The sequence below is a fragment of the Dermacentor variabilis genome, chromosome 5, assembly GCF_050947875.1.
Source record: "Dermacentor variabilis isolate Ectoservices chromosome 5, ASM5094787v1, whole genome shotgun sequence".
Taxonomy (NCBI): Eukaryota; Metazoa; Arthropoda; class Arachnida; order Ixodida; family Ixodidae; genus Dermacentor; species Dermacentor variabilis.
In genome coordinates this window covers 168,244,116-168,261,460 of record NC_134572.1, presented here as the reverse complement: position 1 = coordinate 168,261,460, position 17,345 = coordinate 168,244,116, and the positions used below count along the sequence as shown (strand labels likewise).

Genomic DNA, 17,345 nt, shown 5'->3' with positions numbered 1-17,345 from the left:
ATTTTTACGGTCCTCGTCCATTGCCCTCACAACCTCACCTTCGCACTTTATTTTTTTCTGCCAATTCCAATCTGATTAATTGCCCCGCCGGCGTCCTCCGCCTTGAACTACCTCGCCTTTATGAGCCCAGTGGTCAACCTCCTCCGTCTAGCTTACATTGCAGTGACTTTGTTCACCTACCATCTAATATTATGGCGTGAGTCAAATTGTCCTGTTCGCCAGCTGTTTCAGATGGCGACTACTAGTGACGCCTCTTACTTAGGTCCTGCTCATGGTCATGCATGACTGAACAAGTCATACATGCCATGCATTTGTTCTGGTATAGTCTTTCCTTATTTTCCATACTTTCCGTAATTTCTATCCCAACTCGCTTTAAGCGCTGTTTAAGCTTAATTAAAATGTCGAGTGTACCTAGCACCTTTCATGATCACCTGCTTGCGTGCCTACGTCTGGTCGGGCGCTACCATGTTAGAACTATTTGGAAATAGTGCTGCACATTGCTACGTACCGCGTTGTTGCGCTCCGCTAGCTTTGCACTGCTTTGTAGCATAAATTAGAGCTTTGTCCTTCCGGTTCACCTAAGTCACCCCCAATGGCCCGGCCCTCGATGTAGCGCATGACTTGTTCCCGTAATCAATTATTGCACGGCTGTCTCCTGCGCGAAGTGTACAAACCATTGATGACTAATGACACCCTCTAGGTGACAGGCGCGTTTGACGTAGCGAATTAAAAGGCATAACATTCCCGATTCGATAGAGACTGACAGTGGGGAGTCTAGACGCACCAGTAAGCACATGAATGTGTCTCCGTGAGTACGCGGCTCCTGGTTTTTAGGCATGTAGGATCCCCTGGGCTGGTATTCTGTGCCATAAGGTGGCCTCGCCGCCTAGAGGTTTATCTGACTAAACTATCACGGTTGTTCCATTGCTGTAGCCAGAAGTTCAAACCCTCAGGTTTTTTAAAGTATCCCCTATGAAGTGTTTCATTCGTAGCTATGTGGCTGAGGCGGCGGCATGATACACAGGTAGAACACTGGGCCTCTAATCAGAAGGTCGCAAGCTCAAATCCTCCTCCAGTACACCACACATCCATGCCTGTAGTGCCGCCTGACATTGACAAAAAATGCTGAGAGCCAGTTGGGCTATGCTAGTCCTGGTGCAACCAAATTAGGAAGACCCACTAAGCTTCAACAGAAGACACTCGCTCACCAGAACATGAATTGGTCTCTCTGCCGTAGTATTCGGCCACGACGTCCCTAATGACTCATGACTCCTGCAATTAACCACGGTCCTCTGTCCCCCAGCAGCTGCGGAGCACCTGACCAAGGTGGCGGTCAGACCTGCAACGCAGCATAGGGTGCTAAGAATCTCTGAACCCGGACAAACCGCCACTGGAAACTGAACCTGGCACTGTTCAACACGCGAACCCTCTCGAGTGAAGCTAGCTTAGCAGAACTCCTTGAACTATTGGGCATTGTGTGGAATATTATTCGCCTTAGTGAGGCCAGCAGAACTGGTGAGGCTTATACAGTGCAGACTAATGGCCACGTCCTGTCCTACAGAGGACTCCCTGATAACAAGCAATACGGGGTAGAATCTATAATTTATACGAACATAGTAGGCAACATTGACGAACTCTACAGCAATAATGAAAGAGCAATAGTAGTCGTAATAAAGCTAAATAGGAAGCATAGAATAAAGGCATTACAAGCCTAAGCCCGAACCTCCACTCACGGTGTTGAAAAAATAGAGCAGCTTTATGATGATGTTGAGTTAGTGATGAGAAAAGTGCAAACTCAGTATACTGTAGTCATGAGTGACTTAGTGCAAAAGCGGGGGAAAAGCAGGCTCGTGAACAAACAATTGGCAACTACGGCATCTATTCTAGGAAGATTAGAGGAGAGATGTCGATAAAACCCCCGGAAAGGAATAAGTTCCGAATAATGAATAGCTTCCTCAGGAATCGTAGCAGCAGAAAGTTGACCTAGAAAAGCTCTAATGGAGAAGCAATAAATAAAATAGATTTTATACTTTCTGCAGATCCTAGAATAGTGCAGGATGTGGTATTGTTGGTTAGTGAGGGCTACGATTTAACTTTCGTTGACATTGGTTAGTGCAGTCTAGGATTTAACTCTCTATGAAAAGAAAAAGAATAAAATTAGTCAAGACGAAACAAGCCAACCTAGACGCAGTAAGGCCAAAAGTAGAGCAATTCAATCTGGTGTTGCAAATAGATATGCAGCCAATTGTGCAGCCATACAACAGAGAGACGAAGATGACATATAGCCAATGAATGAAACCGCAACTGAGCTCGCCTCAGAAGCAGCAATTGAAGCGAGAGGTAAGGCGCCAAAGCAACCAGTAGGTAACTTCTCCCAAGTAACGAACAACCTAATAAAGAAACAGCAAAGAATGAAAGTGTTCAGCTTGAGAGATTCGATAGAATTCGCGGAACTATGAAAATTGTTCAAGAAGGAGAAAGTTAGGGATATATGAAATTATAACCTCAGAAAGACTGAGGAAGCTGTACAAGTTGGACGCAGCCTGCAATCAGTGAGAAGAAAACTTAGCATAAGACAGTTCAAGATGTATGCACTGAAAGATAAGTAGGGCAATATCATCAGCAATTTTGAAGATATAGTAAAAGCAGCGGAATAATTCTATACTTACCTGTACAGTGCCTAGAGCAGCCACGCTACCTCTATTCGAAGTAGTAATGAACAGCATACAGAGGATCCTTCTATAACTAGCTATGAAATTAGGAGGGCCTTACCAGACAGTAAGGGAAGAAAAGCGGCAAGAGAAGATGGAAGAACAGTCGATTCAATCAAAGATGCAGCAGATATCATGCTTGAAAATCACACGGACGGTTACACAAAACGTGTCACAATTTGGATATTTCTGGAAAACTGGAACAATGCCAACATTATACTGATCCACAAAAAGGAAAACGTTACACAGTTGAAAAAATATAGGCCGATTGGGTCACTTTAGGCAGGGATGTCCTCTCGAGCGCGAGCGTCTTCCGGATGGAGATAGGATACTGTGGATGGAGCCGCTCCCCGCAGCTGGTGCAGCCGACAAGCTGTCGCCGACTGCGTCGGTGACGTCACACTCTTCGTCCAGATGTGCCGTCCTTGCTCTTTGTCGGCGTCTTCGGCGTCGACGTTGTACGACGTATGGGATTAGATATCTCTTTTTGCACGTTCGGTCTCCGTTGACGTAATAAATCCTCAAGTTGACTCGCACTTGAGGATTTATTGACGTTCTTCTTCGTCGTCCGCTTTGCTTTTCCGCAACCACGGCATCTACTTCTCTATTCCTCGCTGCTGATTCAAACGTCGGCTCGGTGGCCTGTGTGGCCACAAGCATGGCAGACGTTGACGTGGCGTCGGTGTAGAACACATGGCAGCAAGGCCGTGCCGCATATAACGTGGTTGGGTACATCTACGACTCTGAATAAAATCGCGACTACGTGGAAGTTCCTGATTCGTCTAGCTTCTAGTGCCGTGGGATTTATTTTGTTCACAATAATCTTTTTAAGCGTTCCTTCGGCGTGAGAGGTGTCGATGTGCCTTATGACGCCTTTTCCCGCACCATCGGGGGCGGCGATGTACACCAAAACTTCGTAGGCGCCGTACTTGGTATGTATTTTATTCAGTCTCGCCAAGGCCCTCGTATTGGAGGCGTGCGCGGTGGAGATGAATAAAGTTTTCTGTACCCTATTTGGCACACGGTGTCTTCCTTCGCTTGTCGTTCAGGCAGGGCCGCTTCCATGGTCAGGGCTTGAGCGAGCAGTACTACGTCGGCGATGAATACGTCGAGGCCTCCTTTTGGGCGCACGATATCCTTGATCACTTTCTTGGAGAGTTTCGGAAGTTGCGAAGCGGCAGTGACTTGCAACAACACATTTTTAGCCGGCACCTTGGCAGTGCGGTAGTCAGCCGGCTTATTCACGATGCCACGTTGGCCATTTCGTAATAGCGGCCTCTTTGTCTCCCGCTTTTTACGGTTGCTGAGGGAGGTGGTCCACCCCGCAGCGCTAAGATATTCCTGGGTTAAGTAAATACCTTCCACGGTTACGACTTCGGGCATGACTTCGCTCTCGATGAAAGCACGTGTAGTCGCTTCAGTCGCGCACAGAGACGCTAAAACGAAAGCGCGGGGCCAGAATTAGGCCTGCCTGCGCCGCCGCGCCGAGAGCAGGCTGAGCACGTTAGGGCTAGCTCTCTCGTCGGCATGCTCGTGGAGCAAACTTCTCCAAATATGAGGAACATTCTCGCCACCGATAAAACTGTGGTATCGGTGGATGACTTGAAGCTTGGCGGTTCCGATAAGGTATATATCTTCAGGGTTCTTCGTGGAAAGCCGCCCGAATGCATTTAAGAACGCGGGAGCCAACGTGTTTACGTCCACACTCTTCGGCACGGCTTGTTCTTCAAATCAGGCGCACAATTTATAATTTTCCAACTATTCCTGTATACATCTTCGTAAACTTCTTTTCGTTCCTCAAACCTTCCTTAACTGCGTTGTACCACTACCTGTGCATCTGCTGCATGGAGTCCTACCTGGTGTAATAATATGCGATTGCAATACAAAATGTGCACATACCGACGCTGCGCTGCGCGCATGCCACATCTCGTGTCTCCTCGCGCGCTCGGATTTGTTTAGATATAGGGCAATTTTCCGCTGCATGCTAGCAAGTGCTTGGGTGGCTCAGGACGACCTGCACACATGCTACGCGCTCCAATGAAAGTTCAAAATTCGGGCTAACAAACACAAGCATCCAGATGCAAATTCCATTCAGAAACTGGATCAAAGGTTCCAACCACGCTATGCATTTGAATAGCCATTTCTCGAAACACAGACCTTGTCGAGGGAGGTGGTTCGGCAGATCTGTCGATCATTCGGCATTTCCAAAGTGAATAGAATCATAATAACATAAACGAATCGTATGCGGTAATACTGGTTGTCTTCTTGAACAGAGAGAATCAGATACCATTAGATGTGAAAGGAAGGGCCTTTTCTGATTGTTCTTTGTAAAATGGTTCATGTTTGTCCAAATGTAATGTATCAACTTACGAATGACACTACTGATAATTCCATGCAATAAAGAAGAAAAACATCGCTGTCGGGGCTCGGTGGTAGGGTAGCTGACTCTCATGCAGCGGGCCCAGGTTATAGATTCTGGCGGCAACATGGCATTTTTTTTCTGATTGCCGGCGATATCTGTTACGGACAGCGGCGGGGGCGGTGGCAGACACCATCGCCAACCGAAACAACTATTGGAATGAGTCCATAACAGCCGAAGCTGTAGTACGTAAGTGCGAAACGTAATCAGGTGTTATGAACGATTTTTAAACGAATAAAATCTTTAATTTGCCAGAATTTGGCTCTTATATTATGTGTACGGCAAATGATGGCATGCACTGTGCTGTCCCAGTTGTACTGGGGGAGGTGCGCATTTTCAAATTATCCTTTAAACATAATAATAACGACTATATTGCTGCGCCAGTAAAAAGCGGCCAATTTCATTTTTAAGAATAAGTTACTGAACATGACTTACACATAAATTTGTTTTACAATCCTTTCGCTAATCTTTTGTTATATTTGCGATAATTGAAGCCTCTAACATTGTTGAATAAAGATGGAAATAAGAACACCAACTGGCGCTTCTTTTACCAGGGTACTCGTATGTGGGAGGATTTTGCCAAAATAGCAAAGTAGGCATGAGTGAAGACCCCCCAGGGAGTTACTATGGCGTCCAGGTGTTCTCTCATGAAGTTGGACATTCGTAAGTTTTCAACGTTCCTTTTTTTGAGTCTCTATTGCAACGTCAACAGCTCAGGTGGATACGCACAGATCTGAAGCTTATGAATTGCGCAGCGCTACGGAATTTGTGTTTGCTAAAGAAGGATCATAAATTTTACGGCCCATAAATCATTAGCGACGAAATGCGGTCAATATACGCAAGAGTAAAGGGCATAAGAAAGAAAGTCGCAGCTTCGCCCGAAAGGGGAAACATTGATTATGATAACAAATTAGCATGCAGCTATACGAAGTCAGCTTATTAGCTTTATGGGCCGTATAAAATCGGAAACATTCGCTTACTAACTGAATTAACAAGCATGGTGTCAGCGCGCACACGCAAGCATGAACACATCGTGCTCGATGAGTGCAATCACTCGCTTTCAACACGCTGGTGTGAGCAAGCGCGGCAGTAGCAGAGAGCGACGAGACCTCCATGTTGTCTATCGCTTCAACGGAAGAACGGCGAGAAGAAAGCGCGCACAAACGTAGGAGTCGCCTGCAAATCCCTTCCGAAATGCGGCGCGCGCGAGTTGGCGCCGCCGTGCAAAGTGCGCACTTGTTTGCAGATTACAAGCCGCCTCCCTCTGTCCCGCGCTGACTCCCCGCCTTCCTCCATATATGGCTAGAGGCCCGTGCCGAGACGTCGGCGCACCGCCGCCAATGTTTCTTGTCGGCGAGATGGGCGCGCCGTTGAAATAAGCGTAAAGATTCCTTTTTCTTTTTAAATCAGTCCAGCTTCGTTTGCGATTTTATGTTGTTTAATTCGTTTGCCTGTCTCGAGCATGAGATCATGTCAAACAGGGGAGGAATGAATAAAAATGCAAACAAATGTAACCCTGCTCTCCATGCGTCTGCGCATGCGTGCCGTCACACTTCCTTCAAAAGCGTATTATGGCCCAACGAGAAGAAACAGCGGCATCGGAAGGTCGGAATCGCGGCTTCAGGTCCGTGGGCACTGTAGTCGCAGGTAGAATCGGCGGTATGCCTCATGGCGGCGTCAATGCGAAATATGCAACTTGTAGCAAGATGGAAATTTCGGGCCCCGATGGGTTTAAGATGTCGGCTGGAAGTTTTCGCATTATTCCGTCCTTTGCATTCGGAGTTTTTCTACATTTCTACGTGTAACAAAGATATGTTTACTAGCCTAGTGTATTGTGCTGTTTCTTTGTAGCATTCATGTGAAGAATTGAATGCAACTGACACCGATAGCAACAACGAAGCATAATATAATTTCGACGCGCAGGCTAAAAATTGACTCTTTCCATTTGAGAAATAATAGTACATCGAAGCAATTACTGCATTTCTGCTAATCCACACTTCCTTCATTCAAACTGGTCATGAAGAGTTAACAAGCTGAGCAAATTTATTTTCTACGGCATCATAACATGTCTGAGCTGAAAATGAGATGTTCCCCTGCTACACACACACAAAAAACATTATTTTGGTTCTGTTTGTCTTCGTGAAAAAATGACGTTATAGAAGAAGTTACATAGGCAAAGGGTGGTTAATATTCAGAAAAAGTGACTTCACTTATGCTCATGTCGGGAAAGTGCGTTATAACATCTGCTGATTGGTTGGTAGCTTAAGCGCGGAACCCAGCAAAAGTTGGTCATAAAAAAGGTGTGTTTTCTTTCATCTTTTTTTTTACGTAAAGCACACTGTATAAACACAATTTCATTCAGAAGAAGTGGAAGCAAGGTTAACATGCGTAGAGAGTGTCACGGGCGTCGGTGCTGTCTTAGCAATTCTAGACGAATGGCCTGACTCCTTGCCAGTGGAAAAATATCTCATATAAACCGAGGCAAAGAAGAATACTATTGCGGCTACGACGCAAAAGCAACGCTCTGCGTATTCACGGAGTAAGGAATGTACCAAAACACTCAACATAGACGCTTTTAGGTATGTGCCACTGTATTCGGTCCCCTCAGCCAGTAGTATGAAAAGGCCAGAATTTCAATCACTTTAGCAAAGATGAATGTAGTGAAAGTGCTTCTTAAATTTATGTTTTAAATTAAATTTACGCAGCCGGCGCCATCACCGCCAGCGAAATAGGGCTATGTGCCACCGCCAATTATTATCCCGGCGCTGCGACGATGACGCCGCCGCTGCCGACTAGAAACAACCACTACGCTGCTGCCGGGCAAAGCCGACACGGCGCACACCTCTAGATATGGCAGGCGAGATTTAGCCGTCGTCGTCAGTTCCCCTTGCGCCCGATCGCGCAATGCGCAGTTGCCGCCGGAGCACAACGCCGCCCTCGCTCCCTCCCTCTCATCCTCGGCGTTTCTCGCGACGGAAGACGGCGCGTTTGGTCTCCGCTTTCTTCAATGGCGCGCGTCAGATTGAAGCACGCTCGTTGGCTTCCCTCGCGTGCTCACGCTCGCACAGATAGCATACGACGCGTGGCGACGGTGCTATCGCCCTTGAACTTTATGGGCAACTTCACGGCGACGGTGAAGGCAAAAATGCGCCTGGAGTGCCCGTATAATTTGCAATCGCAATAAAAATCACGCATCGTAGGTGACGCAAGCATGAAATACTATCGGAAAAAGCAGTCACGAGAACTATAGAACAAATGCCATCCACCTATGCTTAGCTTTCCCATTCAACATTCTCGCCACTTAATTGGACAATCTGCCAGGCAGCAGAGGTTTCATAAAAATAAACAGCTGTTGTCATCATCCTGACACTAGTACCAATGTAAATTAGAAGAGCGGTGGTTTCGGCTAGCTTGTTTTTCATAAATTTAAGTGGTGCAGCGCGGAACTGCTTCGCGCTGCCTAACTTAACGCTAGCACGAAGCCGCACTGATCTCAAATTGGTATCTCCGAAAGCTTTGCGCTATAAAAAAAATTAGACGTCTTCTGAAGATGAAGCCTTCGGTCAACAACTTTCCCAGGCGGACGCTTTGCCTTGAACTAACGAGGAAAGTATAACCGGTCGCGCCCACCAGTGAGTGGAGCCAATTATTCCAGAACTCTAAGCACAGAGTCACTCCCTGTTGCAAAGAATTTTGAGGAACTCCGCAATGCGGTTGAACATTATTGATAGGAAAGATTGTCGTCCACTAATACTAGGACGGCTGTGTTGCTCTGTGCTGCGGTCATGGGGATGACAATTATATTTTTCATAAAATTTCCTCCAGCATGTGGAGTTCCACGTGCCTGATTTCTCATGTTTAGTTTCCCAGTGCCCAGAGTTGTCGAATAATTTGACATCGCCCTGCAGTGTAATGGCCTACTGATTGTTTTCACAAATGGGAAAGCAAGCAGCCCCCATAGGTTTTGGCGCATGGTTGGGTGCCTGGACCATGAGTTTTTTTCGAGCAGTCGCACTTTTTTTTCTGAGACTGGTTTGGTTTTTATCTGTAAGCTCTGTGCTACTGTCGGGCGAACACCAAGTCAACATCTAATGAAGCCAAGGAAGGCATAGTGGCAATTACCAGTGGTTTACATTGAAATGTAGAAAATAATAAAGGGGGAGGAGGAAATGAAAGTAAGCGACAAGATAACGTCGCCGGTGGGGACCGAATACACAACATTTCTATTACCCGTGCAGTGCACTACCGATTGTGCTGGAGCGATGGCCATCTATCCGTCCACTGGCATCAGTATTTATGCGTACTATATCTAGCCCGGGGAGACGTGGCCAGCACCATTCAGAGCCATGGTGGGCAACCATGGCTATATATTTATTTATCCTTAACAACTACGAAGATCCCCAATTTCCTATCTCTTCATTCACGTAAGGTGGGCAGCAATTTTTCCTTTCAAGGATGAAAGTAGGTGTGCTGGGACGCCGTAACACTAGAGTAGGTGAGTAATGTTTCAGTGTTCCTCTTAGCGCTGAAGCAAACCGGGGTGTTCAGAATAGTCACGCAGATCACTTTCCAAGGCGCAAGCAGCAAAGGGTCGTGAAAGGTAAATGAGAAGTCCAGCTTCACAAAGCTTGGTTGCTCATGGCCACACTGTGGAGTGCAGGTAAGACTAATCGTGGACATACCGCGCTTTAATCGGCTTCTATGGCGGATATGAGAGGATCATAAATGGTGCCCGCGAAAATGCGCAGGTTCTAAGTACCGGAGGAGATTTTTGTGTAATATCTGTACAATCATGACTGAAAAATTTGCTCGGGGATTCCTGTAACACTGACGATGGCTGCAGCTTTAGCCAGTCGTTTTGTTTTATGTGTAATAGGACGCCTCTATGAGGATTCTAATTTGCGGCAATGCCATACTATACCTCATCCATCATGTGAACTGTACATCATGCTGAAATTTCCGATTATATTTTTGCGGTGGTCTTGTGTTGAATATCCGCAAAGCATGCGGGTGTACTGGCTAAAAATCCCGGCAGCCCCGCAGCTCTTCTCTTACCGTAGAAACAGTATTCGCTGTGGCTTTTAGAGGCAGCCCAGAGCTGGCATCGTGTACCTAAAGCTAAAATACAGAAAGGAGGAAGGAAGGAAGAGCAGTGAGGTTAAATGCACTTTGTGTTTTTCGCTACACTACGCATGCGGAGGGGGAGGGAAACAGAGAGAGAGAGAAGAGAGCTCAATTTCTACGCCTGCACTAGAAAACGCCCAGCGTTCGCACTCTCCGGCAATAAAGCATATCGCCTTCATCTACTGCAGAACATGTCTTATGGCTTTCTTGGCTAATGAGCTGTAATACATCTTCGCTGGGCCTTTACTTCGGTAACTGGTCATTGGTATAGTCTGCTGGCGGCACATTGTTCATCGAAATGAGTATTGTTGCAGAGGAGGTTATCTATATTCGTTCAACAGCTGCACTGAGGACGCATAGTGGCTCAGTCTGCCAATCAAAAGAGTGGCAAATGCTACTTCAACCAACAACCGGCACAGGAGGGTTCCGCCAGGCAAGGCAAAAATTTTGGTGTAGCCGCAATTTTATTCATGGATAGAGGCTGTATGAATGACCATTAAAACCCCGCTGGGCGTTGCTTTCACACGACGTGACATTACGCGCAATAAGCGCGTGTTCCACTAGAGTTGCCACTGTGTACCTACCGCTAAATGTAAAGAATGTGTACCGAGAAGCGCACAAACGGCTATGTGCTCGGCCATTACCGGGTCATCACGCTTGGAATGCTATGAATATTCCCAACTCCTCAAATTCCAAAGGGCCCTGATGGTGCTTTGGAGTGCTGCATGGAAAGGAGCCGCAAGTGAAGCTGTCCAGACCCCACCAAGATTGATAAATTTGCACCTCTGCTCTCTGATGTTTGTCTGCTCGATAAATTTGTCGAAGTCTCCTGAAACGCCAGATGTCTGTGTTAATACTTGTGCGAACTGTTCCCAGAATAGGTAAGGGGCTACGCATTGCCGACGCCCTTGATTTCTGGGGATGAAAAGGACCAGAAGAACCCGGTTCGTCACGCCTGAGGATGTACGTCTCTTCAAAGATATGGCATTCTTTGTATGCAGCGCCCCACGAACGCTCGATCGTATGATGGACTCTGCTTCAAAGGTTCAAATAGTCAACATGCCTGTGCTCCCAACGCGACGTTCTTGTATTTTTCCCTACATTTGGGACACACCTTGAGCGCTTATCCCCTATCCTTCAAGTCATCCGCAAGGCTTGGCTCCAACTAAATTCACGGAAGCGTCGCATCGGTCACCGGCAGATTACAGTGCTGGGTCACCTTGTCGGCTCTTCCGAAATTCAACCGGACCCAAAGAAATTGCGTGCTATCACGACGTTTCCTGTACCTCAGTCTGCCAAAGACGTCCGAAGATTTGTAGGGCTGTGCTCCTACTTCCCGAAGACATGCTTGCCGGTAATTAGGTTTAGATGACGATAATCTACGCAAAAACGCCACTTGCCGTCTTTTTTTTAAATGAGCCCTACGGGCGTCGCCGATACACTCGATGAGGGTTCGACAATGTCTTTGGCAAGCTTCTTATTCACATCATCATGAATTATCTTACGCTCTGATGCAGAATGCGATATGGCCGGCAATGAATGGGAATAGCATCACCAGTAATTATGTGATGCTGTACAAGTCTGACCCAATTGTCGATTGTTGAGCTCGAATATGTCACTGGAGAAAACTAAAAGACGAATTAGAGTCAATAGAGCTGCTGCTCGTTCAGGCAGTAGGTCCGCAGCAATTACGGGACTACATGCGGCGTCGAGGCAGATTGAATCCGGTGGACATGCTGAAGAATAGGAGCAGACGTCTACTGAAAATGGCGTCACTTGGTCATCTGCTATAGCACTCAGCATGGAAATCCACATGCCTTTGGGTAGAACTTGCTTTGTCAGGTCAAAACTGAGGACAGGGAGGCATCTCCGGTTATCGGCAACAGTTACGACGGAGCGGGGTCGCGACCAATGAGGTCGTGCAATTCTCCTTGAAGGCACCTAAGCTAGACAGCTCGCCCTCCTGTGTCCGGAACTAGACACGCGGTGTTGCGCCGGAGAAAAATATTACGTTTTCCAGCATTGTGGCACGATGCCAACGGTTGTGGCTAACGCACTCAGACATGCTGAGTCAGTCTTCAAAGTCAACATTATCTTGTTCGGAGAATATGACAGGATCACGGTGATTGGAAAACGTGATGTACGTTGTTGTTGGAGTCACACATCCAGACAAGGTGTCGTCACTGGGAGTCATGGTGGAAACCTCGACCATGGTGCTGGTCCGGAACTCGGTGGCGAGGACGGGGAACACCAACCTCGAAGAAAATGTTGCGCGAACGTAGGATTAAACACTGAAGGATATTTACAATGTACATTTACAAAAGCAACCACAACGCTGGCCAGTTCCGCCGAGATCTGATGATGACGATGATGATTGTGAAGATCTATCATGGCTTGTACCCACTACGCGATACCCAGGAGCAGTTCGTCTTCGACGGAGCTCCTGCGCATCGTCCAAAACAGAGAGAGAAAAGATTTACTTGGACCATCGAGGTCGTTGCTCTTGAGGTCGAATGAGTTGTGGCCTCCTTCCAGGACTCCACTCGCCATGGCTGGTCGACCTGCTCGCTGGACGAGAGCTTCTTGTCCTTGAGGGTATCGCCGGTCAGCTGTACCTCTACTAAATTGTGCTAGGCTGTATCTCTACTAATTATGTGCTAGGCGTCTTTAAATGGTTAGGTTTGCCCCCGCACCCCCACGAAATGTGAAAGAGTGTAGGGCGTGTGTCGCCACACCAGGGGCAAATGCCGCGATATGTTTGTGGGTACATTTTGCTGTATATGTGTAAGTTTGGCAATGTGTTAGTCTGAAGAAGTCTGAGAGCTACTGCCTCTTCAGTGCTGAGCTTTCTGTGAATGGGAGGATAAATCATCCGGTTGAGTAGCTGGATCTCGAGTCGGGCCGCAGTAAATGGATGGCAGGGGCACGAAGGCAAAGGGTGGGGATTGATGAGACGATTGGTTTTGTTCCGTTCGGTTGATTAGCGCTAGACCTAAGGCGTTCGCCCTTTCATTCCCCTCCAGTCCCGCGTGGCCCGACGTCCATGTGATTTGATGGGATTCTTGCAGCCTCGGGCCTAGGATCTGAGCTGCCAGCAGCAATGTTCGTGAGTTGGTAAAGTTACGGCATGCCTGCTGTGAGTCGGCAACGACATGAACTTTCCTGCCAACCCGGTCTTGCTTAATTACTAGCGCTGCGACTACGGTCTCAGCCGCAGCTGGGGTCTCTGTACTGACGGAAGCCGCGAGAGTAAAGTTGTCTCCCGTTAACGGCGGCTACCACGAAGACGCCCCCTACAGGGTACGCTGCCACGTCCACGTACGTTACGTACGGGTCACCCTTGAATTGTCGGCGCTGTTTGTCAACGCGAGCCTTGCGTCGTCCTTCATGGAGTTCATGACTGACGTGCTTCGGTATGGCGTTCGCCTTGTTCTTGCCTCTGACCTCGGGCGGGAGTGATCGTTGCCCATCGAGGGCACGGAGCTGCGTTGCCGTTCTGGTCAGGTGGAGGATGGCTGTGCCCGCCGCCGTGTTCTGTAGTCTGGCTTTTTGCGAAGCCATAATCAGATCCGATAGCTCAGCGAAGGTGTTGTGGATCCCGAGGGCCGCTAACTTCTCGTTTGAGGTGATGACAGAGAGACCCAGGGCCGTTTTGTACGTGCCTCTGATGATAGCAAAGACTTGTTCTTGGTCGCGTTTGTTTAGCGAGTGGTTGTGATACAGCATGCTATATGTTACTCTGCTCATCACCAGAGCCTGGACGAGGCGCAGCGTCTCCTCTTCTCGCATGCCCTTGCGGCTTCTTGTAATTTGTTTAATAATCCGCGAGATCTGGTCCGTGGCGGACCTTAGGGTGTGAATGCTGTGGGAGGCTTTAAGGTTGCTCTGGGTTCAAATACCCAGAATCTTAGTGTTATTGCTTTCCGTGCAAAGAAACACGCGATATGTATGTTGCGATATTAAATTGCTTCCTTTATTTAATTTTCAAAATCTAGCTGTTGTCAATGCCTCTCTGAGCATTTGCATTTTGTTGGCAAATCTTGCAAAAACCTGGGTACCACTGTGGCGCAAGAGATACATAATTCTTGAGCGTATATAAGTGCACGTCATACTTTTCTCGGCATACAGCTCTTATCAACTTTCTTCAGTCAACATACATTCACATCGCATTTGCCCTCTTGACCAGCTGTCAGGGCCTCTAACACTGTATGTTTGCTATGATTTGGTGTTTTGTTTCTTAAATGGTACACGGTGCGCTACACGAATGCGAGAAGCCCATGTAATTAAAGTAAAGGCCACTCTACGCATCAGCGTTATTTGCGTGGCTTTAATTTAAACGCTTCACTAAAGCCTAATTTCCAATGAGCTCCGCCATGTCGGCTCAGTTTGCATAATTTTACTTAACTTCTTTACAGGTTAGGCTGTGTTCATGATGGAAGCCCTGCACTACCAGAGTTGCCCGGACACAAAGGTTCTTCGGCATGCTCTTCGGCAGATGGTTATATGATGAGTTACGTGATGGCAGACAGTAAAATGTACACTTTTTCGAAGTGCTGCATCGCTGACATCACCAACTTGCTGAGGTATTGAAACTACATCTATATTTTTTGGTTTACAGTAAAGATCCACCTTTCAATTAAATGATCGTGATGTGGCTGACGATGCTGCAACGAGTCAGTTTAGCAGGGCTGCAGGGGGAAGGAGAGAAACGAGTCCTCTGGCAGAGGCAACAATCTCAGAGATGGAAAGTCATATTGGGACATAATAAAAGTCCATCGTCATGAAAAACATTAAGCTCCAGCGCTACGTTTATCCTCTAAAGTTCTTGTAGCATCCTGTCAATAACATACATTTTTCCCCATATATACAGTACATTAGGCGCGAAGGATGGTTGGTGCCCTCTCTTAGTGTTGGACATATTTGCGTATCCGATTGAGAAAAGCTCGAATTCTCCAACAAACGTAGCAACCATTTAGGATCTCATGAAAATAAGAAAACAAGCCATATTCGAACATACTCTGCAAACTTCAGCTACGAGGCGCTAAACCTCTAGAGAGGTTTGTTAAACTGAATGATCATATTACTAAAGGGCGTAATGAAACTTAATGAAACTGCAGTGGAAGTCGGATATTTATTACTGCGTCGCTGAAAATTCCCGTTGATGTTCTCGAACATGTATTTTTTTTTCATAAAGCAAGTGGAGTTATAACTGATAGTTGTGCATTTTGGAGAGATTACACTTTTCTAAAACTTGAATGCCCCATCCGTCACGTATTCCCGAGCGAACGTACTAGGAAAGACGGCGCCAGCGGTTTCAGGCGCCATACTTGTTGCACTTGTGATCATGTCACGCAATTCTGCGGAAGTTGATTTTTTTTTTCTGTAGGCCATAAAGCAGCATGTCTCGTGGCGGCGCATAACAAGTTCAGCAATGCCCATGGAAAGAGCTCCGGGTCACCCAATAGAATTTTTTTTCTGTTGAACACTCTGCAGATTGCATTTTAAACTGTGGCTTTTTAAGTGCTAAGGCTGCTTTAATTACGTGTTTACGCGTTTCACATATCCACCTTTTACCGCAAAACAGTTAGATATACAAAAATAGCGATGATGAGATTATTTACAAAATTTGTAGTGAATTGCAAATGCCACTGACAGAAAAAGTTGGTATGTAACAGTGAACGACTGCTACAATATCAAAACAAGGAGACTTCACCGGCTTATCACTGCTGCCTTGAAAATGCGGCTTCTATAGCATAACAAAAGGATGTGGACACAAATGATGTGGACACAAGGGAATCAGCGATGGAAACGTAAATGATAGGCTTAAGAATAAAACATTGGGAGTTTCTCCCGAAGAAAGAATTAGAGACAACCTTTAACGATATGACAGAAATGTTAGCGGAGCTTATCATCTAGCATGTTACTGCAAGAGCGGCGCTATAATTTGGTGTACACCGGGATCACATCAGTACATAAACAGCAAATACAGGCGCACAAACACGCACATTGAGACGGGTCATCTAAAGCAACAACAGTGCTTAGCTTTGAACTCGATCACCTCGGACGACGTTATCATACACTGGCGATGCATATAGAGGTCAGGCCATATTGGACCAGCACGAAGCCAATTTCAGTCTCCCGATTTCCCACGACAGCTGTCGTTATAGCGTTGGCCCTACCACCACGTTCCGCCGATGCCCATAGTATGCAGGCAGATCGTAGACAGGGTCGACTTTCACGGAATCATTGTGCGACAATCTAGCGATTTTGGGGCCACAATGCGACGAGACAGCGACACAAGACGTATTAACGTGGAAAACGTGATGGCACCTTTAAGGTAGCAGACAGGCGCTTTGATTCCATTTCGTCCTATCGTTCCCAACAGATACTTGCATTTGCTTTAGTTTTCAGTCGTCGTGTTCCGACAGCAATGTCACAGTGTCAACTGGTAACTCTTTCAGAAATCAATTCTCGGTTTTTGAGCATGTTGGCCTTAACAGCAGCATCTGCATTAGGGGAGCAAGGGATCCGATATATTTACGACGCCCTCGGTAGCTCCCAGGTGCGTGGTTACATCGCAAAGATAATGCCTTACAAATTTTTTATTGTGCGATAGATGGTACAATAACCTTCTGCATACGAATGGCAATTTATCAGATCTTTGCATTTCTGGACAGTTGCCTCTGTACGGCCACCACTCGTCGTTTCCTTCAGATACAGTGAAAAGCATGCAGCACTGACATGGAATGATATTATCATGCTGCATAATACACGGACTTCCGTATGTGAACATCGTTGCGTCGCACCAATACCAGTTGCTATTAGGGGCCGGGCTTCGAAAACAGCTGTAACTCCTGATTTCTGTGGCGTGTTGTCGCTTCTCGAGACGTGTCGCCACATCCTGCATGTTGCGTGCTCACGGCACAAGGTGGGAAATGCTTCAGTTTATATCGCGGTAGCCCACCGCAGAGTGTGACAGCTTAAGGACGACGCCCGGCCGGACTCTCGGGAACGCTCCCGCGCCAAATGAGACAGACTGAGCAAACCAGGCATGCGTCTGGTTTATCTCCCTAGCTTTCCTTTGTTCCTTT

At 47.0% G+C, this 17,345-nt stretch overlaps 1 protein-coding gene across 1 annotated transcript in view; it reads left to right on the top strand.

Moving 5' to 3' along the window:
• The window catches only part of LOC142583700 (A disintegrin and metalloproteinase with thrombospondin motifs like), an 82,976-nt gene that overhangs the window by 39,904 nt on the left and 25,727 nt on the right, over nt 1-17,345 (top strand). The window contains exons 11-12 of the mRNA XM_075694187.1: nt 5,685-5,793; nt 14,670-14,837. Coding sequence (XP_075550302.1) covers nt 5,685-5,793; nt 14,670-14,837 — 277 coding nt within the window. The remainder of the gene's footprint in view (nt 1-5,684; nt 5,794-14,669; nt 14,838-17,345) is intronic.